The sequence below is a fragment of the Theropithecus gelada genome, chromosome 6 (assembly GCF_003255815.1).
Source record: "Theropithecus gelada isolate Dixy chromosome 6, Tgel_1.0, whole genome shotgun sequence".
NCBI classification, from domain to species: Eukaryota; Metazoa; Chordata; class Mammalia; order Primates; family Cercopithecidae; genus Theropithecus; species Theropithecus gelada.
Genome location: NC_037673.1, coordinates 69,334,153 through 69,361,350, shown reverse-complemented (window position 1 = coordinate 69,361,350; position 27,198 = coordinate 69,334,153). Strand labels below are relative to the sequence as shown.

The 27,198-nt window shown below is 37.0% G+C and overlaps 1 protein-coding gene across 2 annotated transcripts in view; it reads right to left on the bottom strand.

Moving 5' to 3' along the window:
- Window positions 1–27,198, bottom strand: part of ARHGEF28 (Rho guanine nucleotide exchange factor 28) — a 309,778-nt gene that overhangs the window by 77,415 nt on the left and 205,165 nt on the right. For both annotated transcript variants that reach the window (XM_025389056.1, XM_025389057.1), the window contains 6 exons: window positions 19,124–19,404; window positions 13,171–13,378; window positions 10,555–10,666; window positions 7,083–7,125; window positions 2,029–2,152; window positions 1,586–1,718 (listed from right to left, as the gene is read on the bottom strand). In XM_025389056.1, the coding sequence (XP_025244841.1) occupies window positions 1,586–1,718; window positions 2,029–2,152; window positions 7,083–7,125; window positions 10,555–10,666; window positions 13,171–13,378; window positions 19,124–19,404 (901 nt within the window). The remainder of the gene's footprint in view (window positions 1–1,585; window positions 1,719–2,028; window positions 2,153–7,082; window positions 7,126–10,554; window positions 10,667–13,170; window positions 13,379–19,123; window positions 19,405–27,198) is intronic.

Below are 27,198 nucleotides of genomic sequence, written 5' to 3'. Positions count from 1 at the left end.
ATTGAAGGGCTCAAGTCCACAAGTCCACCCACAAGGGTGGAACAACAACCTAAGAAACACATGCTCATCACACGAATGAACTGACCGCTGAAGTGTGGGCAGCCCAGAAACAACCCATAAATGCTACTTGGAGCAAATCTCTAAAAATGTAGGAAATTAAACCACATCTGAGCAGCCTGATGCTACTTCAGATCCAGGAAAAGAAAGAAATCAAGTTTTTAAGGAAAGCAAAATTCAAACATGCAATAAAGACAGCATAATCAAAGACAGGGTCAACTGTGAGAAGAAAATTCGATCTGCCTCTAATGCCATATGCGGATTGTATTTTCATCAGATGTCCAGCTGTAGATAAATTTTTAGTTCAATCATTTTCAACAAATTTAATGAGGAACTTCAGATGTAAACTTCCCCTGCTCCTCTCTTCCCTTTGTGCTCCCATCCCACCTCCCAAATATTCCCACAATTCTGGCAATCAACAAATACCCTGAAATCTATTCCGCCTGCCTGCACCTCACTACTTTTTCTCTGAATTATTCTTTCATTCATCAATTATTTACTAAGCCCCTAGTATGTTCTAGCCACTCTGCATATAGCAGAGAACAAATTCAACAGACAAAAATCTAGCCCCCATATGCAAACTGTATAGTAAGTTAGATAGTGGTAAATATTCTAATGGGGAAAAGTGCCAGGAGGAGGCAAGGACAAACCAGGTACTGGGTGATCAGGAAAGGCTGCCTGAGAAGCTGTTGTGTGAGTGATCCACGTGGGTATCTGAGGAAAGAGGGTTGCAGTCAGAAGGAACAGCCAGAGAAGGCCCTAAGGCAGGAGCATGACTGCCATGTTTGAAAAACAGCAAAGATGCCAATGTGACTGGAGCAGAGGGAGTAAGGGAGGGAGAGGATAGATCGCATGGGAACTTGTTGTCATTGCAAGGACTTAAGGACTTCAGTCTATACTTGGGGTATAGGAAGCCATTGGGAGATTTTTTGAACGCAGTGATATATGCCTTAGCAAGCTCACTCTGGCTAATGCTTTGAGAACAGACTTTAGGGGTAAAAGCACAAGGAAGCCAGTTGGAATGCTGTAGAAATGGTAGCTTTAGAGCAGAATATCAGTGGTAGTAGTGACAAGTGCCTGGGTTTTATATGTTTTCTGAAAATAGAGCCAAGAGGATTGTTGATGGATTGGATGTAGGATGTGAGAAAATGGGAGGTATAAAGATGTACTCCAAAAGTTTTGGCATGAACATGTGGTTGGAATGATCAAGTTGCCATTAAAAGCTAAGAGCATCAGCTTTTAGGTGAGCACAGAAGGAGGAGATTGTAACATCTGAAACACTCTTTAGACATCCAGGTGGAGACATAAAGCAGACAGTGAGGCATACAAATCTGGGGTTAAGACAAGTTATCAGTTATGGACAAAACATACTGACTCTAACCAGTATCAGTCATTGCTTGGTAAATGGTTCAGTCATATGTGTCACACTAAAAAGGTTTAAGAAAATGTATTGAGCAGTAAGCCTCTTTTCAAGGTTACTGTCAGGAGATGAAATGCAAAGACAGCGCACATAGACCTGAGAACTTACTGGAACACTGCAGTGACTCTTTCCCCAGGAGTGTTTTATCACAAACCAAGCACTGCAGAACCCCAGAGAAGGTTCCTGGGGCAAACTGATGTCGATTCAGCTTCTCTTTATCTTTGGCATCCTTGCTTTTTGTCTTCAGATGCAGCAGCAGCAGTAGCAGGAAAGTGGGGAAAAATGAGAAAAGGAAAACGCTGTGAGCCAACCTTCTTACAGACATCATCAAGCAAAGTCTCTACATTTTCCATCAGAATATAAGGATTGCACACAGAGAGACACCATAACACCTAAATGTGATATTCTGGGCTTTAGCAATATTCCATAAGAAATATATGTAAACAAAATCTAAAGTAAGTGATTTTAAAGGGAAAGTAGAAACTATACTAACTGCTGAGAAACTAAAACATCTATATTTTATAGAAAATAACGTGAATAAGTTTAATTACCTTTGATTTATTCCGAGGGCTAGTCATCCTATTCATGAGGAAACTGAAAGTTCGACTCACTTTATATTTTTCAGACTCTGATTTGGCAGGTATGATGTATTTATCCCATTCTTCTTCCTGAATTCTACAAAAACAGAATCTGTTATCATGGCTTATAGGACGTAAAGAGGAAGAACAGCATATATGTGTGTGTGTGTGTGTGTACACATATATGTATGTGTATATATTTTTTTTCGGTTTTAGTGGTTGTTCTAAAGAGAAAATTTATTTAAAATACACTTATAGCATAAGTGAACAGACATGTGATTAGAGCAACAATCTCACAATGTCAACAATTACGGAACATAGGTGGTGGAAGTGGGTATACAGTATATAATTCTCTCAACTTTTCTGTGTACCTGAAAATTTTCATAATATAATATTAAGGAAATAAATCTTAGACTTATAATTTTACCCTGAAAACACTCATCTTCCTGTTTACTATGCTAGTAAGAATTCCCTAGAGCACAGACAAGCCAAATACCCAACAATATGCAACTGGATTTTATTTATTTTTGGAACACAGAGATAATAGTCAGTAGACACAGGTTTCCTTTGTTGATACAGCCTGAGAAACAGACTGCCTGCCACTCTGTGCAGCCTCTCCCACTCAGCACGATCTGAGACTCTCCAGGTTGTGGAGGAGAGAGGCTGTGGATACTCCATAAAATAAGCAGCAAGATAGAGGTAACTGTACCCACCCATGAATGCCCTGAACACCACTTATTTTCTTCTAATCCACAATACAATTATTCTCTAGAAAAAAAACATATCCAGACTATGAAAGTTACAATTCTCCCTAGAGCTTCCTCTGATAATCTTATATTTCTATTATTACTGAGGAAAGAATAAATTAAAAATCAATCTAAATATCATGTCAAACCAGGTAACACTTCTGTAGATGATTTCCATAGGGATTATTTCCTAACTAAAGTCTCTCCTACCCCCTAAAATTCTCACCTTTCCGTACTGATAACTAACACATTTATCTCTGGGAAGTATTTAAAAGCAATCAAATTACTGATATACACCAAAATATATATTGTTATATTTTGTGAAAATATTGCTTTCAATGACAATTTTCTAGGACTTTGATTTTTCTTATCTAATTAATGACAGGCTTAGACTAAATTATTTCCAAGACCCGTTCCACACTTTAATATGGTACATATTATAATAAAACTTTAAGTTATTTAAGCTCTACATTAGGTTTTAGAGTTCAAACCTATTAATGCATTTAGGAAAAAAAAAAAAAATACATGGCTTAAGAGCTGCCTCTTGACCACATAGATCTAAAGGTATAGTCAGAACAGTGTTATGTCCTGTTACTCAAAGCCTACACAGTAAATGAAATTAGATTTGCTGCTTAGAGAAAACATTTTGAAAGGCAGAAGAAAAAGGAAGTGAATAGAATTAAATATACTCTATGCCAAAAGAGTAGTGAAAGAATCTCAGACCCTCTTAATTTCCTTTCTACTTCCATGCTACCTCTAGTCATTTTTACCTAGGATAACTGACTGGTTAATAGAATCCAAAATTTTCCATAACCTCTGGTGTCTTATACATCCTAATCTGCAAAATTTGTGCCATAATATTCAATAGGCTCACTTTCAGAACTGGGGGAAAAATACATTTGAGAGTTTGAAAAGAGTCCTCTCTTGGAAGGCCTTTTGTGACCCCACAAAATGCTATCCAATGTCTAAGAGAAGAGAAGAGTGATGAGGAGACCTAATGTCAGAATTAAAAAATGATTAGGTCATTGTGGATTTTGAGGTCAAGAAACCCCTTTTCTATTTCCCAGCAAGAACACAACTAAACTATTGCAAATAAAAGAAAATTAATTCTTGGTTACCCAACTCTACTCTCAACTCCCCTGCTACAGAAGACTATATCAAAAACGACAGTTTCCACATTGGTTAAAAACTTATAAATGCACAATTTACCATATCCTTTATACTTCTACAACATGACGCTTTTTTTTTTTTTTTTTTTTTTTGAGACGGAGTTTTGCTCTTGTTGCCTAGGCTGGAGTGCAATGGCGTGATCTTGGCTCACTGCAACCTCAGGCTCCCAGGTTCAAGCGATTCACCTGCCTCAGCCTCCTGAGTAGCTGGAATTACAGGCACCCACCACCACGCCCGGCTAATTTTTATATTTTTAATAGAGATGGGGTTTCGCCATGTTGGCCAGGCTGGTCTGGAACTCCTGACCTCAGGTGATCCGCCCACCCTGGCCTCCCAAAATGCTGGGATTACAAACGTGAGCCACCGAGTCCGGCCAACACTTCAACTTTTTAAGCTGAGGTTGATAAGACCTGAGAGATAACAATGTAAACATAAAAATGCTGAAACATTAAATATAAAAACTTAAACCATCACCCAGCCTGGCAGAAATGTGAATATCATAGTCATAATCCACTATCAGATTATGAAGATAGGTAATACAGTATAACCTCTGGGCAAATGTAGAAGGTTGGTTGCTTCATGTCAGATCTAATTTAACTATGTGATATTTACCTATATTAAAATTAGGCACTTTAGAAAATAACTGAGAAGAGAAAACCCTCAAATAATTTCATAATAGAATTTAAATAGCTTTTACATTTGTAAGAATCTGGAAAGATTAAGTTCTTTTTAACATCCCAGAACAAGAATGTCTAATCTCTATTATGAGTTTGTTGACCAATAGCATCACTCACAATAAAGTTTTACAAACCCTTCTTCAGGGCCTCTAATGGTATTGCCTTTTCCATAGGTAAATAGACATTTAAAATATATTAAGAATACAGATTCTTAATATTTTAACCCTTAATCTATTTAAAGAATTGGCATCTGAAGTGTTTTTTTCTTGTTGTTTTTGGGTTTTTTTTTTTTTTTTTTTTTTTTTTTTTGAGATGGCTGTGTCACCCAGGCTAGGGTGCCATGGCGTGATCTCAGCTCATTGCAACCTCCGCCCTCCAGGTTCAAGCTATTCTCTTGCCTCAGCCTCCTGAGTAGCTGGGATTACAAGCGCCCACCACCACATCTGGCTAATTTTTGTATTTTTTAGTAGAGACAGGGTTTCCTCATATTGACCAGGCTGGTCTCAAAGTCCTGACCTTAGATGATCCGCCCGCCTCGGCCTCCCAAAGTGCTGGGATTACAGGCATGAGCCACCGCACCCGGCCTAAAGGGATGAAAGAAGTTCCTGCTGTGCAGATTGAAAACTGACACAGTGGAACTTTTGTTAACACTCAGATCCTCAGATTTGAAGAAAGAGGAGGAAAAGGAGGAAATATATATAATAGATTTAAGACAGACGGTGGTAGTAAAATAATCAAGTCATGCCATATAATCCTTAAGAAATTAGAATAGAGTGCTGAAATGAGCCTGCAAGGTATAGAGTAAGCTCATTTTTTACATGGATGTCTCCTTTTCTAGAAACTAAGTGATTCATACAAATAAAAGAATATCAAAGAAGGCACCATCTTAGGTAAATACCTACAACATGACCAAAGCAAAGCATTAGGTGTGGCTTGGGATCTTATTGGCATATCCAACAAGATAAGATAGCAGGAATAGAGTGGGTGAGATGAAAGATCTACTTTACTAGATACACCAAGGAATATGACTGAGAGAGTAAGATGCTTGCAGGATGTGGACCAAGAAAGATTAAAGAATAGAAAGAAATAGAAAACAAAAACAGGAGTGACAAAGAACGAATAATCAGATAAAAAGAAACTTCATACGCATGCCATCGAAGTTAAAATATTTTATAGGCTACTATTTAGCCAAGTATAACATTGGCTCCTTTGGTCTTAAATCTCTCTCTTAATGAAAAATAAATATTTTTTATATTTTTAATTTAAAAATATCTTGATAACAATCCATTACTTCTCCAGTTGTTAAAAAGATAACAGGGAGAAGACTGCTAATCAAAATGATGACCAAGATGAAGATCAAATTCCAGAATGAGGAAGTAAATTGCTTAAATGAGGTAATAAATGTAAGCTGCTTAAAACAGTACAAGGCACATACAAATGTTCAATAACTGTCAGTAATTACTGCTTTTGCTATCATCATCCTCACTGCCATTGTCATGAAGTTATCTTCATCATCATCCCATCTTTCAAGGCACTCTTAACCTTCCTCTGTTTGTATCATTTGAAAGTTTCTATTCTGGTTTCAGAAAAAAGAGAAATGAACCAAAGGAGGCATTTTCTTATTAATACTTTGATTCTAAGACTTAAAACAAAACACCCCATCTTGATCCGTATACTAAAACGTTTCAAAGTTTTAGCATTAATCTCAAACAAAATTAAACCATTTCACTCTTTTCAGATGGTCTCTTAAAGTCAAACATGTGTGCCATTCTGGCACTTGTTTTGCATATAACCCTGGGGCTATTTCACAGTGTGACTCATGGGCAGTCAGTTATTCAACACCAACAAAAACCAACCATCATGCTTGCACACTAGTCTGCTTCCCAAGCTATGCTACAACAACAGTTTTACCTTCTAGGAGAAAGAGAAGCTTAGGTTAAATCTGCCTCTCAACCAGGAAACTGATCATGCTTAAAAGTCTTCTGCATTGCTTATTCTTTGTTTCCAGCTGAAGGGCTACTAGGCAAAAATCCATAGAGAGATAGTAGGGATATTTAGGCACTTTCTATAATTGACCACCCAGGGTTCTATTACTAAAGGAAGTCCCCTAGTCACGGTGGAACAGAGCTAGAGAAGACATGTTGCTTTTCTAAAACAGGTGGTCCTCACACTGCTCCCCTTGAAGGTGTTTGGCTTTGAAGATACCCAAACAGAACATGCTGTCCCCAGTCCTGAGGCCTGCACAGCCAAGGACTGAATGGAGAGGGCTGGCAGATCTATTCTGATGCAGATCCCAGAGGGAGCAAAGGGTCTTAGGCAGGCTTGTTACATGGAAACCTCTCAAGAACTAGTGAACAGATAGCAAAAATGATGTGCGGACATTTCCAAAGGAGGATCATGCAGTTCTTCAGGAAAACTGAAACAGTTAAAGTACCTTTTTTCTCTTGGTGGCTCCGGTAGGCTGTAAGCTCTTTGCTCTACAAGACACAACAATAAAATGAAAACTAAGGCAGACAAACTGGCAGTCATATGTTAGTCTGAAATGCATACTCAACCATATTGTATCATTATACACAATACCAGCTAGAAAATAATGAGAAAATGAGTAATCTTATATAAGTAAGGCATTGCTCTGGCTTTTTTTTTTATCACTTCCTGTAATTTAAAGAGGGTAGGGAGAAATATGCCAACATTTAATGACTTTATGAACTAAGTTAGCATCAGCAAGGGACAGCAAACATTTTCAGAAGTGCAGAAAATTAGTTCTATCTTTTTGGATACTTTTCACTAGAGTCATCCGTATTCTTCATAACACTAATCCCCTAACATACGGAACCAATAAATAACCACTTTTAAACAGAGCTCAAATGAAGTCTTGAAGGACAGCATAAGAAGAGTTAATTTTCATATAGCTGCAATGTCCTTATAAAATCCTAGCAGCAGCAACTTCAGAGATGTCGTCTGTGGCTCATGGGAAAGGGAGGACCGCTTTTTTCATTGGACTTGTAGAGGGAGGCAGAAGGGGAGGCTCATGCAAGCAGCTTGGAGCCATCTTGTTTCCAGAGTTAAAGTACTTACTACAGGGGTGGAAGAGAGACACTGATTTAGACAGTGAGAGAGCCTGAAGGAGGAGGCAGCCACTGTGGAGCACACCATCTACACAGCAGGGACAAATCCTTCACTCTTGCAATCCACAACAGTGAAGAGGCAAAACTAGGTTGCAAGGGGAAATGACACATAAGGAGGAAAACAAATACATATCCCCTGAAATGGGTAATATCAAATGTTGCACCTAAAACTATCTTGTATGTAATAGGAAATCTACTTTGTAGAATTTGAAGGCTTTATTTTATGAGCCATTATCAAGTGTTCCTCAAATTAAGTCATAGGCAGAAATCACTATTCTTATGGTAAATAGGCCGAGGTACCAAGAGAATAAGCCACCAACTATTCAAAATCCAATCAAATTCCATCCATCAGCTCACAACGTTTTCAAAAGTATGTTTATGTCATTCCTCAAATTCTTAAACGCAGAACACCTTTGTCCCCCTTGGTGAGACTGTAGTTATCATTTTAATATTGGCGATGTTCCTATCTACCTAAATCTACAATAGACCAAAGGGAATTATAAAACTAGATTCTGTTTTACAAACATCAAAAATAAAGTTGCCATCATCGTACTCTTGGCTAAAAAAAAAAAAAAAAAAAAAAGACACATGAGAAATTACAGTAAGTAACTCTTTGGAAGTGACAAGGAAGACAGAATATCACAAATAACAATAAAAAGGACAGAAAGCATCCTAGATTTGTATATCTGCATTACAGCTCTTATATGGGAGCTTCCCGCTGGGACATAAGGAGACTTGGACTCTGTTCAAATAGACCTGAAATTTTTTAGGACTATTCAAAACTCATCAAGAAAGGATTTATGGCAACACAAACGTCAATTTACTTTTCATAGTCCTATGGTATTGACTGACCTAAATGGTATCAATCCAAATGTTTGCAGCCATATAAGTCTATCCATTGGAATCTTCATATATTTAGTGAGTAGTCTCAACCTAAATTGCCTAGTTCTGTTACCTTCTGGATAGTATCAAACTTCATTCAAGTGGCCTTGTCTTTAAATATACTGTCTAAAGATAAGGTTTTGTTTACTGAAAACCAAAGCAGTTGATATCAGCTTTTTATTCTTTCTAACTCAAATGCAAAGGTTTCAGGCTTGCATGTAAGGTAAAGATATCCTTCCTTGATCATTAAAGAATAAGTAAATTAGGGCTATTTTCCCTGGTGAACAATCAGTTTCCTCTTAATTGTGTGGTCAATAATTTCAAACTCTAGAGATATCTGACTTCATAGATCAAGGACCACAGATCTAAAGGCAACGCCATAATCTGAAGCACAGAAAACTTAAACATGTTTTCCAAATAATAACAATGTGAAGTTAATTCACCAGCTGGGACTATCAGTGAAAAGGTGTCAAGCTGCTATTAAAAATATACCAACCTAAACTAAGGCTGGGGAGACCCAGAGACCTAGAAAGAATCCATAAAACAAAAAACAAGAATCCAGAACAAATTCAACCCATCTTTATCCTGTCCTCTCAAGGGAGTTGTATCCTTTCTTTCTCTTGTAACTTTTCCTCTTCTCCCATTCCAAAAATAAAAACTGACATGTATTATCAGTCTTGATCTCTTCTCTTCTACCATTACATCCCAGAAAAAGGAAAACAAAAATCATGGTAGCATTTCTTTTGTATTTTATCTATCTTTTTTCTCATATTCACTCAACAAATATTTATTGAACATCTAGCATATATGTCATTATTCTAGGACAGTATTTCAAGCACCAAGATTATGTCTTTAGTATTGTTCTGCATGGCATAAAAATGCAAAATAACAATTTAATAAGCAAAAATAAGAAAAAAGAGAGGGAATAAAATAAATCCTATCTTATATATTTTATCTTGAGAAAATATTTGAGTAGTACTTAAGAGTACTTAAATTCATCTCTTGCTTTCTGAATCTTTTAAGTCCCTTTAAGGATAATAGACTAATAGACAATAAAGATATTCTCTAAGACACTGACAAAAATTTCATTATAATGCTATGTATTATGCATTAGCATACTTTCAAATATGCTTTTTAATATAATTATTACATATTAATTACAGAAAGTATGAAATAATTACATTTCAAAATGGGGGCAGGTGAAAATGGGAGGAGTGACTTAGAGAGGATACAAGGGGAGCTCCAAGTTGTACATAATTTTTCCATTTATAGATCTGAATTCACTTGAAAATTCAAGATGCATGTTTATGATTTGCACTCCTTTTTGTATGTATCCTATATTTCAATTAAAAGTTTATCGCCTAAAAGTTATATTTCTAATTGCTTACATTGCCAACAAAAAAATGTTGAGATATATTTACTCATGTTACAAATATGTTATTTCAACTCTCCAAAGTCCCTTTCTAAAAAAAGAAAGAAGAAAATCCATTCTGCAACACTCCAGCTCTGAGGAGTTGGATTATGTTAGCAACGTATATATGAGACAAAAGTAATTTTTATAATTTACTCAAATAAAATCCTCTAAAGCCCTCATAATAATATAACTGGAATCAATTCTAATTTACACTATCCTTGAGGAAAACATTTTACTCAAAGAATAAAGCAGCAGAGAGGTGTGTATGCATTTGTAATTTCAACAAAATCAAATCTGATCAAAATCAAATTTGGCTGTCATCCAATGAGAAAAGAATTTTGTCAGGCTTAGAAAAACCAGTTACAAAAACAGAACTAAAAATTCTTGTCTGCTGTTCTTGAATATTTTATGTACTTATACTAACTGAAAAATCTGTTCTGGAATAAAAGTGTTTTCAAAGCCAAATGTCAAATGATGCTTACCTTCACTTGAATTGCACACTGTTAATTCACGCACCAAACGAGTTTTTCCTAAAGAAATTTTGGGTGATGAGCAAGAGTAAGAACGTGAGCGAACTCCAGAAAGCAATGATTCCTAAAAGAGATTATAATAAAGTTTTTAAAAATTTATACATGAGATCTGAAAATATATGTTCACCACCTCAAATGTTACTAAATTAGCACCTTTGAAAAGAGATTCAACCTGAACATTTCTCATATGATCTCATTATGTGTTTCTGTTTTCCTCTCACAATTTTTAAAACGTTATTGTCATTTTAATACTTTAGCAACCTTCAGTTTGGGGAATAGTTCCTGTATATACTATAGAATGCAACTATGATATCCTAGCCAACTTGACTAAAAATGAAAACTTAAGACAAATGACTTTTTCTTTGTATATTCAACAATGAGTTTGACTTATTGTTTTTACCTGAGGTGTCAGTTATTTTGTTATTTTACTGTAGCCCTCCAACAAAATTCTATGTTAACTGAGATTTCTACATTTAAGGATTACTAGAGGATAGTGGAATAGCCATTTACAATTATAAGAGTTTTTTAGACTTCCAAACCGTGATTTAAATTTATAATGTTAGCTGCAATATTTAGGGAAAAATATATCCAATTAATATACAAATTCTTCCAATCTGTACTCAATTTTTGATGGACCTTCCATCTAGCACTTTCTGAGATGGATGTTTGAATATCACTAATTTATACATCCTTAATATTACTGCTTTTAAATGACCTGCCAGTTTTGTTCCTGTTGTCCCAATTACTTATTATTCCTATCATTATATTGGCAATATACATGAAAATGCAAGATGGCTAGATCATTAAGACATAGTTTTCTTATATGTTCCAGAAAATTTAAGTGAATATGCAATACAACTCCATTGAAGCCATTTATAGCACCCAACTTCTATCCCATAAAGGCCTTAGGATTGATCCTGCCCATGCATTTTTAAGATATCGCTTAAGGTTAAAGCTAAAAGAAAATAATGCAAAACTCTTTACTAAAATTAAACCATCAGAAACTGACCTTCACGAGCACTGGGGTCCCTTTTGTTCCCTCTAAGGAAAAACACATGGTTACCCTAAGTTCATTAGTTCAGTTAAGGAGCCTGGAGGAAAGCTGAAAAATAGAAGCCTGACCTTGCTTCAAAGGGCCTTGGGCTGTGGCTGCTATCTTACTGGGGAGCACCTACCGGGCCTGGATGTCAAGAAGGCCAACCCAAGTTGTCCTATAACCGTAAACAGTGAGCTGGCCACTAAGAGCCCTCCTCAAAGTCATGTATATGTGGTAACCATTTGTCATGACAATGGAACTTTGAAAATTGTCCAAAACTTTGGCAAAAAGTTATACTGGGTAATAACAGAGGCAAGGCAGATATACTTATGGGACAGATTCTTCCTAAAAATGAGCAACATGAAACTGTTTCAAAGGACTGGATTATTTTTCATCTAAGTAATGATGAACTTTTCACAATTCCACTCAACATGCAAAACTTAGAATTATCTACATAACAACCATACAAATTTCTCATTATCCAGAAATATCACATGACCTTCAGATGCAAAAGATGATGGCAGCTCTACAGGTCTTAGAGTAGAGGGTAGAGGATGCAGGATCTGTGCTTAAAAGACCCAGAATTGAGTTCTGATTCTATCACCAAGCTGGTGATACAAAGCTGGACAAAACTCTAACCTTTCCAGAATCTCATCTACTCAAAAAATAAAATTAAATAAAAGCACTACTTGTGTAATAGATGAGTTATGAGGCAATTATATATTGTGTACATACATAAAACATATTTTGTATATTATAGGGCATGCTACAAAAATAAGGTATTATCATAACAACCATACGTTAGAAAGAGAAGTTTTGCCATAGCACACATTGTTTTACAGTAATAAGTAAACTCAAGAAGAAAACAAGTAGAAAATAGCAAATCAAATAGGAAAAAATAATATGTTCAAACACAAAGGGCTTTCTTACATTCAGAGGAATGTATTTAGTTTTAAATAAATAAAAAAATAAATAAATAACAAACAAGCACACCTAAATGAAACTCCAATGTGAAATGGCCAACAAGAGAAAACCTGGCTCCTATGGAAAAGTTGACAAAATTTGTGACGTTCCAGATGAGTTCAAGCACCCAGAAAAGCTCAATAAACATCACTTCTACCTTATTAACATCATTTACCTCATCACCAGGGCCACGCAATAATTTACATGAGCAAAACAAGATTGATCACTAAACTCATTTAATACTATCAGTTTTTCTCCCTTTGCTTAAGAGATGATGGGAGAAATCATTGTATGAAATGATAAAATTTTCCAAGTATGTGAAAGAAAGAGCGTATGTACTCATGGTGAATTAATGAAAACGTAAATCAGCCATTTTGAGTAAAAATCATAAAAATTAAAACACAGTGGAAAGATTAAAAAAGACAGACTCAATCAGATATCACATGGGTCCCAAAAAGTAGTTCATATGTATGAATAAAATATAATATGTCTTTCAGACACAGATGGGTAAATGTAGACAACATATTCTCCACACTTGCAATATACCAAATTTATACCAATAAGAATACCTTCGACTGTAGATTACTTGATAGAGGAAGTGATTCAGCCCTGGAGATATTAAAATCTGGTTCAGCGTTAGTCTCAAAAGAGTCCAATTCATCCCCACTAGGAATCCCAGTTCTTGAGGAGCTCTGAGACCCTGGAGTGTAACAGATGTGCGACGGCTCAGAATGCCCTTCCCCTTCACTGTCGGCGTCCAAGGCATCAAGGCTGGAACTAAAGCACAAAGCCAGCAAGTAAGTAAAGAAGCAAGGAAGGACACAGAGCGTCATTGGTTTCTAATTCTCTGAATTCAGATTCATCGGGGTGGGGTGCAATAGGTATTCATTTAATTTCCAACTAGTATTTAATTAGCCTTTTTCTCCTCCCTCCAAATCTCTTTTTAAATAAAATTTTATCTTACCCCAAATGAACATTCCTACCTTGCAAAAGCCATTTCTTTCTTTCATTTTCTTTCTTTCTTTTTTTCTTTCTTTTTGTTTTTTTGTTTTTTTGTTTTTTTGAGACACTTGTGTTCTGTCGCCCAAGCTGGAGTGCAATGACACAATCTTGGTTCACTACAACCTCCACTTCCCAGGCTCAAAGGATCCTCCCACCTCAGCCTTCAGAGTAGCTGGGACTACGGGTGTGTGCCACCACGCCTGGCTAATTTTTGTGATTTTTGTGTTTTTTGCCATGTTGCCCAGGCTGGTCTCAAACTCCTGGGCTCAATGGATCCACCCACCTCAGTCTCCCAAAGTGCTGGGATTGCTGGAGTGAGCCACCACACCTGGGGCAAAAGACAGTTCAAATACCTGAAGAAACAAAAGCTGGTTTGAGTTAGTACTAACCTCACCACTTCTGTTTTGTAAATATAATTATTGATATTGCAAGTCCCAAGTGGTAACCCATCAAATATTTCAAATGCTGGTGGAAACAAAGCCACTGGGCTGTTTGCAGGGAAGCCTCTGGGGGGGATCTGCATGTGACTAAGCTGCAGAAGTGTCATTCTCTCCCCTGTCCCTCAGCTGGGAAGCTCAGGAGGGCAGAGGCACACCAAGGAGAGATGTGTGAAGGTCCCACCCATCCACCCCAGGGCCATGTCAAGACACAGTTCTGAAGTGAGTCGTGCAACGTCCCAAACATGTCATACTAAATGATCATTTTTAGAGGTTAAAAAAAAGATGATTCCGAGGCTGGGCATGGTGGCTCACACCTGCAATCCCAGCACTTTGGGAGGCTGAGGTGGGCGGATCATGAGGTCAGGAGATTGAGACCATCCTGGCTAACACAGTGAAAACCCGTTTCTACTAAAAATAAAAAAAATTAACTGGCTGTTGTGGCGGGTGCCTGTAATCCCAGCTACTTGGGAAGCTGAGGCAGGAGAATGGCGTGAACCCAGGAGGCAGAGCTTGCAGTGAGCTGAGATCGCGCCACTGCACGCCAGTCTGGGCGACAGAGCGAGACTCCGTCTCAAAAAAAAAAAAAAAAAAGATTCCTTTGAAAACTCTACCTTAGAACCAGGTAGTAATTCTGTTTGACAACTTTTTCCTCATTTAACTTTAATAAACCATGAAATTAAAAGGAAAGAATTTGACCTTCCACATCCCAGGTCTATTCCATAATATTACATTTTAAACTATTCAAACTTGGAGGCCAGTAGCTTTCCTAGGTGCACGTTAATGCACGAAGCATTTCAAATGTATGTTTTGTGGGTTATTTTTTTTTCGGTTGTTACAGTTCTGGAGTTATAATTTTAATTAAAAAACAATGAAACTGTCTTGATTTTGAAATATGAGAACCAGAAAATGAAACTTTGAATTAACCTGTTTAGGTTTTTTTTTTTAAAAAAAAAACAAACCATAGGCTATTTAATGGACACAGCAAGTCAACTGAACACATGGTGTGAGTCCTGGTCTTACTCTACCATGACTCTAACGCAAACACAGAGCAGTTTCTAACCCTTGAACACTTTCCCAGGCACTACTGAGTACCAGAAAACCCAGCAGTGAGAAGAAGCCCTGGCTGGCACCACCAAGGATTTCCAAAGTGGGGTTTTCTCCTTTGGGAACTCATTGTGGGCCAAAGTGAAGACCTTGGCATTGAGAAGAAGAACACATTAGAAGTGGACTTCACACTTTACCTCAATCAAACACCCAAATATCATGGAGTCTATTCGAGTATTTCTCATAAAACACTGAAACTTCATGTTAAGAATATCTTCCTGGTAAACGTTGGTGATTTAAATGCTCCGGTAAATGTATTATGTCGGTGCAAAAGTAATTGTGGTTTTTGACTAATCTAATAATTACAGGTATTTCAAGTTGCTACGTGGCTTCCTAGTACAACAACAATCCGAGACGGAAGGAGACTTCAAGGCGGGTTGAAGCTTGCCGATGTCTTGTACCTCAGCACTTGTCTTTCAACTTGTGATCTCTGTACTAGTGGAAAATAGTTCTTCAAATGATTGGCAGCCCGCAATAATATCCAATTTTAACACAAGCCTTTCCAGTTACAGACAGCATTTCATCATCACTATGAATACATCCTAGAAGTATCAGTATTTTATTTTGCATACTATAAAACATTGTTTCTATTCATTCAAATGGGGCTACTACTTTTCTTTGTTAAGCTATTGACATAAGATATTGGTGGCACAGGCAACGTTCTTCAGGATAACCTCTAGGTTCTTGTTTTACGGTATTATTTTTCTAATTCCCAGTAGTGGGATAAGAGATCAATTCATTAGGTTGTAACTAGAGTTTTTTTTAAAAAATACAGAATAGAAAATATCAGAATACATTGCACATGTCATTTTATAAGACTTCACTTAAATTTTAAGGGAGATAGGGGACGTTCATGGCGGCATGTATTTCTTACTGTGGATTGTAGTTTTTTAAAAAGGTTTGAAAAACACAAGCTTTAGAATGAAACAAACGCTTGTCTACTGCTTAATTTTTTGTTGCATAGTATTTTTAAATTAATGTTTTATTACTTCCCTTTGTGGTTTCTCAAAACACTTATTACATTTAAATAATATAACATATGGCTATATAGTATGCATGTTTTAGTTTCACCAAAATACTCTTTTAAACGCTAGAAAACTTAGGACTCAGGTCCCAGTAAGCCATGTCTTTATATTAACTCCAGTTTTTACTGTGTGCCCCCACATTTCTCCTTCATTAGAAGTTTCCAGCCTCTAGGGCTATTATCCACTTATTAACAAATTAAGTACATCTCACTTTGAGTTTGTTATCAACTTGCTTCCTACCATGACATCTACTGAAGGGAAGGACCCACAGCCACCCTAGGGCTTTCCGGGATTGCGACTTCTCTCCCTTCATTCCTACAGTTTTCAGAGGAGAAGGAGGGCAAAGGAGATGAAGTCAGCTCGTGGAACCAGCCGGAAGGGTTTTCTGTAGAATGGCTTCTCCGTCCTCTCCTGGCCTCCTCCCTTTCCCCCAAGCAGTGACATCTTCACAGAGGCTTCTAATTACCTTTACTCAGAACAGATATTTTTTCTAAATTATATTCTACGAGGAAAAATTATATCTGTAGCAGTGAAATGTTTAAACTTTCCAAGGCAAGACCATGATCAGAAAGTATAATTTAGATACTCTGCAAGTATCTGCATAAGTATTAATAAAACAGAGACCATTTGTGTCTTTTCCATGCTATATTCCTAGAGGGCTTCTTCTAAAGAACTTATTTATCTCTTGAGATGTGGGGGCTCACACACTTGACAGATTTTTTTTTTTTTTTCTTTAAGACAGAGTCTCACTCTGTCCCCCAGGCTGGAGTGCAGTGGTGTGATCTCTGCTCACTGAAATCTCTGCCTCCCGGGTTCAGGCAATTCGCCTGCCTCAGCCCCTCCCCTGAGTAGATGGGATTACAGATGCTTGTCACCACGCCCAGCTAATTTTTGTATTTTCAGTAGAGAGGGAGTTTCACCATGTTGGCCGCCTAGGCTGGTCTCGAACTCCTGACCTCAGGTGATCTACCTGCCTCAGCCTCCCAAAGTGCTGGGATTGCAGGCATGAGCCACCATACCTGGCCACTTGACAGATCTTAAAGATCCACTAGAATGGATTTATCACATATAGCTCAATTTACTTTTGCAAAACTGTACAGAAGCTTGTCTGGACTGGCAGTCTCTTGTCCCAAGCAGACGTGTGGACAGTTCAAATTAGCCTTCACTTCAAATTACAGTAGTGACTACCCAGCATCTATAAAACCATAATTCACAAAGCATAAATGTAAAGCAAGTCTTTTATTATTTACACATCACACATAACCCTTGGTACCAATATGTGCTAATGTTTTACAACCTCAAATTGCATATTGTGCTGTATCTCAGTGTCGGGCACCTACTGATTGCTGGTTCCTCTCCCTTTCTCTCCCCTCTATATTAACTCTCTGCTGAATACTCATTCACCTACGTGCATGTTCATTCATAGAGAAATATTTATATACATAGTCACATATGTGTGTGTATTTTATGTTCACTTTGATTCATTTTATATGTGAAAATGAACATATAATCACATGGGTAGGATACGGGGAAAAAAATAAGCTACTCCCTAAGGAAAGTGTGATCAACAGGATAAAATGAAATTAGTGGAAATTGGCCTGTTCCCTAAAGAAAATAGACAATCCGATAGACAGATACAGATATACAGATACAGACACACACATGTGTGCACACACACTAATATATGCAGTCATATCAGATGCAATGAAATATCATTTTAATGACTTTTATATACACAAGAAAATATAAGGTAACTGAAAGTAAAATAAAGATAAATTTTATGTTAAAATATAAAATATATATTATGTAAAATAAAACAAACATTCATGAGCCTACCCAACTTGAAACTTGGATACTGGCCATCAACCATGGAAACTCTGTAATGATTCATTCCATTTCCATTTCCCTATTTTCCCTCCCTAGATATAACAACTATTTTGAATTCAGGAATTTTTTTCCCCTTCATTATTTTGTTTTTCTTTTTTTCCTTTTTTTTTCTTCTTTTTGAGACAGGTCTCACTCTGTCACCCAGGTTGGGGGTTCAGTGGTGCCATCTTGGCTCACTGCAACTTCTGCCTCCCAGGTTCAAGCAATCTTCCCACCCCAACCTGCCAAGTATTCGGGCCACATGTGTGTGCCGCCATGCCTCGCTAATTTTTGTATTTTTGGTAGAGATGGGGTTTTACCATGTTGCCCAGGCTGGTCTTGAGCTCCTGAGCTCAAGCGTTCTGCCTGCTTTGGCCTCCCAAAGTGCTGGGATTACAGGCGTGAGCCACCACACCCAGTCTCTTGTTTTTCTTTATAGCTTATGCACATATGTAGGCCCTATAATAATATATTGTTTAATTTGCATTTTATAAAAATGAAATCTAACAAGTATTTTGGGGCTTTTTTTGGTTCCTTCATGCTTCTAAGGTCTATGTTATTATTCACGCAGATGTATTTGTAGTTAATTCACTTTCATTACTGTACAGTATTCCCTTGTGTAACTATATATAATTTATTTATTCCACTTTTGGGTTATTTCCTGCTGGTATAAATACTCACATATAGGTCTCCTAGTACACAAGAGGAAAATGCGTATTTGACTTTACATGATAATGTCAAATTATTTTCCCAAGTTATACAATTTTCTCTCCTATCATCTTTACGCAGGAATTTCCATGTTACCCATTCTCACCAAAACATGGGCTTGCTAGATTTTTAAATTTTTGCCAGTCATGTGAGTATCAACTGGTATCTCATCGTGGTTTTCCTTTATCATATTTTAATCAGTTTTCTTAAGTGTCTTACTTTCAAATCAATGAATATAGGAATCTAAAAGGGGACAACATTTTGATGGACAGATAAAAGTGGTAGAGACAATAAAAAGTTTAAAACTAGAATTTTTGAAGTTTACCTATAAGGTTCTTTGATTTTCTACAGTTTTCTTCTACAATATAGAATCTTACCTTCTTTTCTTTAGATGACTTTGTTGCTTTTCAAATCCATGCCAACCAAAAGAAAGATTCAAGTTGGAAGCACACGAACTCGATGGTGACATGAAGGACCTCTGGGCTTCAGTATGTGCTGTCCCTTCGTCATTTTCACGTAGTGGGTACACACTGGGGCTGGTTTCTGTAGGAAGGGTGTGTTTGCTGCTCTGAGGCCCCAGAGTGCAACCTCTGGATTCAGGGCTGGTAGTTGCAGTGATTCCCTCTATATTAATATAGCTGATATCCAAATCGCCAACCTGGAAGTTGAAAGAAAAACATTTCCTGAGTAAAAGCAGGTAAGATTGGCCTAGCTAAGAATTAATAAAATTTTCCCAATTTAAAAAACTTCTGGCCAAGCGTGGTGGGAGGCTGAGGCAGGCAGATCACTTGAGGTCAGGAGTTCAAGACTAGCCTGGCCAACATGGTGAAACCCTGCCTCTACTAAAAATACAAAAATTAGCCAGGGTGTGGTGGTGGGCGCCTGTAATCCCAGCTACTCAGAGATTGAAGCAGGAGAATGGCCTGAATGGGAGGCAGAGGTTGCAATGAGCAGATACTGTACTAGTGCACTCTAGCCTGGGTTACAGAGTGAGATTCCATCTCTAAAAAAAAAAAAAAAAAAAAAAAAAAAAACCTTCTACCTTATTTCCTTATTTATATTTTTTGTTTATTCTTGTGGTATGTAAACAGAATTACTGTATATGTTTTTGTCCACATGGCAGCTATCCTATAATTCACAAAAAGGAAGACCAACTGAGTATTTTATAAAGTTGTTCCTTTATTACAAAACCAGAAGCTGATTATGCCTCTAACATTTTATGAACCACTGACTCAAAATGAGGGGGAAATGTTTTAAATACTTGAGGAAAAAAACTAAAGACTATACAGCTTTATTCAAAAAGTAGCTCATAGGAATCTGGGTACCAAGGTAATAGTGGTCACATAAAGCTGAGTCTCACAAAAAGCAACACCAAACAAAAAGAACAAATAAAGTTACATAAAGCGCACGTACGTAGCATCATTAGAAGAAAGAAAATGCCCAAATTTCAAATTACCTGTAAATAATAAAATCAACAGCAAATCCAGCAGGCAAGCCCTCGTGCTCCTGCTGTAAGACTCAGTGGAGGGTAAGGGGAGTCGGGAAAATCGGAACGGCAGAGAAAGGACGGAACTTCTGGAGGTCGTAAGACTTACTTAAAAATCCTCCCCAGAAAGAGAAAGCCCAACCCACATGCATGAAAGAGTCCTAGCTGATCAAAGCACTTGCTCTAAGAAAGGCATACTTTTAAGTACTCATGATTTGAGGTGGCGGTCATCAAAAGACATCATGTCTGGGGTGAGTACAGTAAAAAGGAAGAGAGTAACACCATTTGGAGATAGAGCAGTGAAAGGAAAAAAGAAGCAAAAGGGGAAATGCTAGAATCCTAAATCATCAGGCATCATCATAATTTATTAAAGCAAAAACCGTTAATGAATGCTTAATTGATGGGTGAAAGTCTAATGAGCAACAGGGTATTTACAAGGGCTTAAAATATCTCCTGACATGATACTTAATAATTTTTTAAAAAACAGTAATTTTACTAAAAAAGGAACTTGGCAGATGAAAGATACTAATAAAATCACCAGTAATGGGACAGATTGATGTCCTATGCCTCCTGATACAATGCACTGAGAAGCACCCATCATCACTTCCATAGTATTCCTGCTACACATGCCTAACCTGAATCCTATTATGAGGAAATAACAGATAAACCAAAACTGAAAGACACTCTAGCAAAACACAAGAACAAAAACACCAGTCTATATTCTTTTAAAATATCAGCATCATAAAACACAAAGACTGAGGAACTGTCCCAGATTAAAGGAGACTACAGAGACACAACAACTATATGCAACACATGTAATGGAATTTTCTTCTGCAACAGAGAGCATTATTGGGACAACTCGCTAAAATTGAATAAGGTCTGGAGATAGCTAATAGTATTGTATCAATGATAACTTTATGATTTTGGTAACTGTACTGTGCTTATGTAAGAAACTATCCATGTTTTTAGGAAAATACACCATGAAAGATTAAGGGGTAAAGGGGCACCATATTTTTCATTTATTCTCAAATGGTTAAGAAATATTTATAGAGATAATTTAACTATTTGCATGCACACATAACCACCCACTCAGGGAATGACAAAGTAGCATGTAGTAAAATATTACCACTTGAGGAATTTGAGTAAAGTGTATATAGGGATTCTCTGTACTGAAATTACGAAACAAATGTTTTTTTCAAAGTAGTTTATATGACAGAAATTTTCAAAGTGACTTTCATCATGTGAATTTTCTCAACAGGAAGGTGATAACCTTGAAAATTAATAGGAAACATTAATATAAGCTAGTAATGTTTTTAGGTTTCCTTGCCAGGTTGAGGAAGATAAAGAAAATTAGGTAAGATTATTTTCAGATATTGCCGGAAAGCATTTTAAATATGCAGAATTTGAACTCCTTACATTGTCCTTGCTACTCAAATAGATACAGGGGCAATAAAAAAAAGTACTATGCTAATATAACGGACTTTGTGATTTTGTTGCAGATTTAGTTTTATTTCTCAATTTTCAATTCACAACTTGGCAATCTGCTGTTTCCATTTGTTGAATTAACTTGTTTGAGTTCTCTCTAAATGCATACTTCACTTTTTCTTTTTGGCTTCACATCATTAAAGCAATACTTCTTTCACCCAGAATATTCCAAAATAAAAATTATATCTTGGCCGGGTGTAGTGGCTCATGCCTGTAATCCCAGTACTTGGGAGGCCAAGGTGGGCAGATCATTTGAGGCCAAGATTTCAAGACCAGCCTGGCCAACATGGCAAAACTCTCTCTTCTAAAAATACCAAAATTAGCCAGGTGTTGTGGCACACACCTGTAACCCCAGCTACTCTGGAGGCTAAGGCACAAGAATTGCTTGAGCCTGGGGGGTGGAGGTTGCAGTGAGCCAAGATGGCACCACTGTACTCCCGCCTGGATGACAGAGCAAGACTCTGTCTCAAAAACACAAAACGGAAGGAAGGAAGGAAGGAAGGAAGGAAGGAAGGAAGGAAGGAAGGAAGGAAGGAAGGAAGGAAGGAAAGAAGGAAGGAAGGAAGGAAGGAAGGAAATTATATCCTAACCTTTTATTTACCAAATCTTTGGTTTGATAAATTTTGCATTTTTAATGTATCTAAGAACATATAAAAGCATAATATATATATAGTTTTTCCCACATAATATCGAGTAATTTACAATTTTAGTTACTTGAAGTAAATGGAAATACTATAGTTATAGTACTCACTAAGGCTCAGAACAAAAAAAGATAAGGTCTCAAGAAGTATTTTATTTAGACAGCTGAGAAAATATAGCAACAGAATAAATCTGTTAAAATCAAAACATGACAAAAAATATATGCACTGAAAACTATAAAACACCAATGAAAGAAATTGAAGCAACACAAATAAATGGAAACAAACTAGAAGAATGTTCACAAACTAGAAGAATTCATATGAAAGATACCCTATATTAATGGATTGGAAGAATTCATGCTGTCAAAATATCTATACTACCCAAAGTGAACTACAGATTCTATGTAATCTCTATCAAAATTACAATGGTAATTTTTCACAGAAATAGAAAAAAATTCCTAAAACTTGTATGGAATCCCAAAAGACCCAGAATAGCTCAAGCAATCTTTAGCAGGAAGAACAAAGTCAGAAGCATCACATTGCCTAGCTTAAAATTATATTACAAAGATATGGTAATCCAAACATTATGGTACTGACATAAAAACAGACATATGAGCACATGAAACAGAATAGAAAGTCCAGAAATAAACCCACACATAAATACAGTCAATTAATCTTCAACAAATGTGCTAAAAATACACAATGGAGAAAGGATAGATCCTTCAATAAATGACACCAGGAAAACTGGATAGCTACATGCAAAAAAATTAAACTGGATCCCTATCTTACAACATACACAAATATCAACTCAAAATGCAATAAAGGCTTTAACATAAAACATGAGGCCATAAAACTCCTAGGAGAAAGCATAGAGGAAAAACTCCTTGACATTGGTCTTGGCAATCATTTTTTGGATGTGACACTAAAAGCACAAGCAAGAAAAGGAAAATAAATGTGACTACATCAAACCAAAAAATCTCTGCACAGCAAAGGAAACAACAAAATAAAACAGCAACTTATGGAATTGGAGAAGATATTTACAAGCCATGCACCTGATATGGAGTTAATACCCAAAATATGTAAGGAACTCACACAACTCAATAGCAAAAAAAACAAAACAAATGAACAAAAAAAACCCCACAAATAACCAGATTTAAAAATAAAGTACTTGAATAGACATTTTTCCAAAAAATAACACACACAAATGGCCAATAGGTATATGCAAAAGTGCTCAACATCACTAATCATCAGGAAAATGAACAAAACTACAATGAGATATCACCTCACACCTGTTAGAATGGCTAGTACCAAAAGGACAAAAAGAAAAAAGGCTGGCAAGGATGTGGAGAAAGGGGAATTCTTATACACTGTTGGGAATGTAAATCAGCACAGTCACAGTGGAAAACAGTATGAAAGTTCCTAAAAAAAATTAGAATACAACTACCATATGATCCAGCAATTCCACCTCTGGGTATATATCCAAAGGAAAACAGAATCACTATCCCAAAGAGATGTCTGCACTCCCATGTTCACTGCAGCACTATTCACAGTAGCCAAGAGATGGAATCAACCTAAGTGTCCATCAACAGATAAATAAAGAAAATGTGGCACATGTGTGATTTTCTGAAAATACAGGGATAAAAACAGTGTTTTTTCTATTCTCTCACTCAATAGTCAACACAGAACTCTTCTGTGACTAAATGTATGGGGTTTTCCCCTGACATGTAGCAAGGAAGCAATCCGCCACTGAATTTCCTCTAATTCAGTTCAATTCAATTCTGGCACTATCGACCTGCAGATGGAGTCAGGTCCCACAGGGCTCAGTCCCACAAGACTCCCCCACCACTTCCAATGACAAACCACTAGCCCCAGATTGTTTTATCAACCAGCTATAAAATGGGGTTCCCACAGCCCCTCCTCAGGTTCAATCAATTTGCTAGAGCAACTCACAGAACTCAGGGAAACACTTACATTTCCTGGTTTATTATAGTGAATACTACAAAAGATACAGAGAACAGCCAGATGGAAGAGTTGCTTAGGGCAAGGAACTCCAGAAGCGGCACAGAGCTTCCAGGCCCTCTGCAAGTGCACCACCCTCCAGGAACCCCCATGTATTCAGCTATCCAGAATCTCTTGAACCCAGTCCTTTTGGGTTTTTATGAAAGCTTAATTATGCAGGCATGATTGGTTAAATTATTAGTCATTAGTGATCAATTTAACCTTCAGCCCCTCCTCCCTCTATGGATGCCAGTGGGTGGAGCTAAAAATCCCAATCCCGTAATCCTGCCTTGGCCTCTCCTGTGACCAGCCCACATCCTGAAGCTACCTAGGGGCTGCCAGCCACCAGTCATCTCATTAGCATACAAAAGACATCACTTTGGAAATTCAAAGGATAAATACAGTAATTCCTCACTTAAGTATGGAGCTATGTTCTGAGAAACGCATCCTTAGGTTATCTTGTTATTGTGCGACCATCATAGAGTATACTAACACAAACCTGGTAGTATAGCCTTCTACACACCTAGGCTATATGGTAATAACCTATTTCTCCTAAGCTACAAATCTATACAGCATGTTACTGTACTGAAAACTGTAGACAACTGGGACACAATGGTAAGTACTTGTATATCTAAATATAGAAAAGTAATACAGTAAAAATATGGTATTATAATCTTATGGGATCACTTTTGCATATGCACTCTGCCATTGTGACAGATTTCATACACATGCACACACAAACACACATGCACACACACACACTCACACAGAGGAATATTATTCAACCCTAGAAAAAAAAAAAATCCGGCCATTTGTGACAACATGGATGAATCTGGAAGACATTATGCTAAGTAAAATAAGCCAAACACAGAAAAACAAATACTGCATGATCTGACTTATATGTGGAATGTAAAAAAGTCAAACTCATAAAAACAGTGAGTAGAAGGGTAGTTACTAGGCGTTGAAGGGTGGGGAAAATGGTGAAGTACTGGTAAAATGGGTACAAACTTTCAGTTACACAATGAATAAGTTCTTGAGACCTAATGTACAACATGGTGACTATAGTTAATAATGCACTTTGTACTTGAAATTTGCTGTAGATCTTAAGTATTCTCACTACAAAAATAAATAAGTATATGAGATGATATATGTGCTTAATTAGCTTGATTGTGGTCATTATTTCAAAATATGTACATGTATCAAAACATTACATTGTACAGTTTAAATATATATAATTTCTATTTGTTCATTATACCTTAATAAAGCTGGAAAAGAATAAATAAATACCAGAATATGGCTAGATCACACCAAGTCCAATTACCCTGTGGTATGGTTTGGCTCTGTATCCCCATCCAAATCTCACTTTGAATTATAATAATTCCCATGTGTCAAGGGCGGGACCAGGTGGAGATAACTGAATCACGGGGGTGGTTTTTCCCCATGCTGTTCTCATGACAGTGAGTGAGTTCTCATGAGATTTGATGGTTTTATCAGGGGCTTCCCTCTTCACTCAGCACTCATTTTCTTTCCTGCTGCCCTGTGAAGAGATGCTTTCTGCCATTATGGTAAGTTTCCTGAGGCCTCCTCAGTCATGCAGAAGTATGAGTCAATTAAACCTCTTTTCTTTATAAATCATCCAGTCTCAGGTATTTCATCATAGCAGTGTGGGAAGGGACTAACACACCCTGTATCTTGAAAATGTCCTCAGAACTCCCACTGTGTCCTACACTCCATGCCCCATTCTAGATTTCTATAACTAGGACTGACATTCAGTTAGTTTATACCAAAACAATAATACCAGTTATTTACAGCTGAAGTCCATTCTGATTAATTGGTTTCTCTGTCATTATGACAACCATCCCAATCTGTGCTGCATTTGATGTCACAGTGCTTTGTAACACAAAAGGAAAATGCAGAGATGTGCTACTAAAGGGCTGAAAATGAGCTCTAGATGGAAAAAACAGTTTAGATCACAGAATGTATCTATAAATAGGGTAAAATATATGCATACTAACAACATAAAAGGGTTAAATGTCTTACTGCTCAGTGAGTAGACAGGGTGCATCTTATATGGGGATTAGGTTTTAAAGTCAGTTTATAAGGCAGAAATTGTGTTGTCAAAACTACCCTTGAAAAACCCTTAAATCCTCCATATAGTAGTGTGTAGAAATATTCAGATATATATTTTAATTTTTATAAATACTAAAATTTGAAGATCACTGAGCCAGAGAAAAGAACAAAAGACAAGAAGATGCCAGCACATTCAAACCATCTGCTTCTATGAGATTTAGCTCAAAAGTCTCTATCAGGGAATGAGTGGAAAGTTCAAAAGGATTCCAGCTTTCTTATACTATGATACCATTCTGTATTAGTATGATACCATTCTGTATTGATATGAAAGCTCTACAATCTTACTACATGTTAACAGATGCGCTGTAACGATTAACCAAGTAATTTATGTGACAGTTTCCTATGGTGCTGGGACCAAGCACCTGCTCATTCCATTTGCTGGATTTGAATACAAATATTGCATAATCAAGTCATATACATACTGTTTTTTGAAAAGCTGTAGAGGAGACATTGGTTGCACAGTTGTCATTTCCTACTTGGGCCCCGAAGAAGAGTTCTCACACTCTTCCCATTTGGCAGTATCTCAAGACCCCTCCCTGACAGTGCCTCTCGGTTGAGTAAGGTGTATTGTGTTCTGAAGTAAGCACCTAAGTTAAATGCTTAAATGTTCATACGATGAGACTCCACAACGGCAGCCTCTTTGCTGCTCTTAGGCTAAAACTGTCAAAGGAACACAACAACATTGAATCTATTTCTTACAAATCCAGGTTTTGGA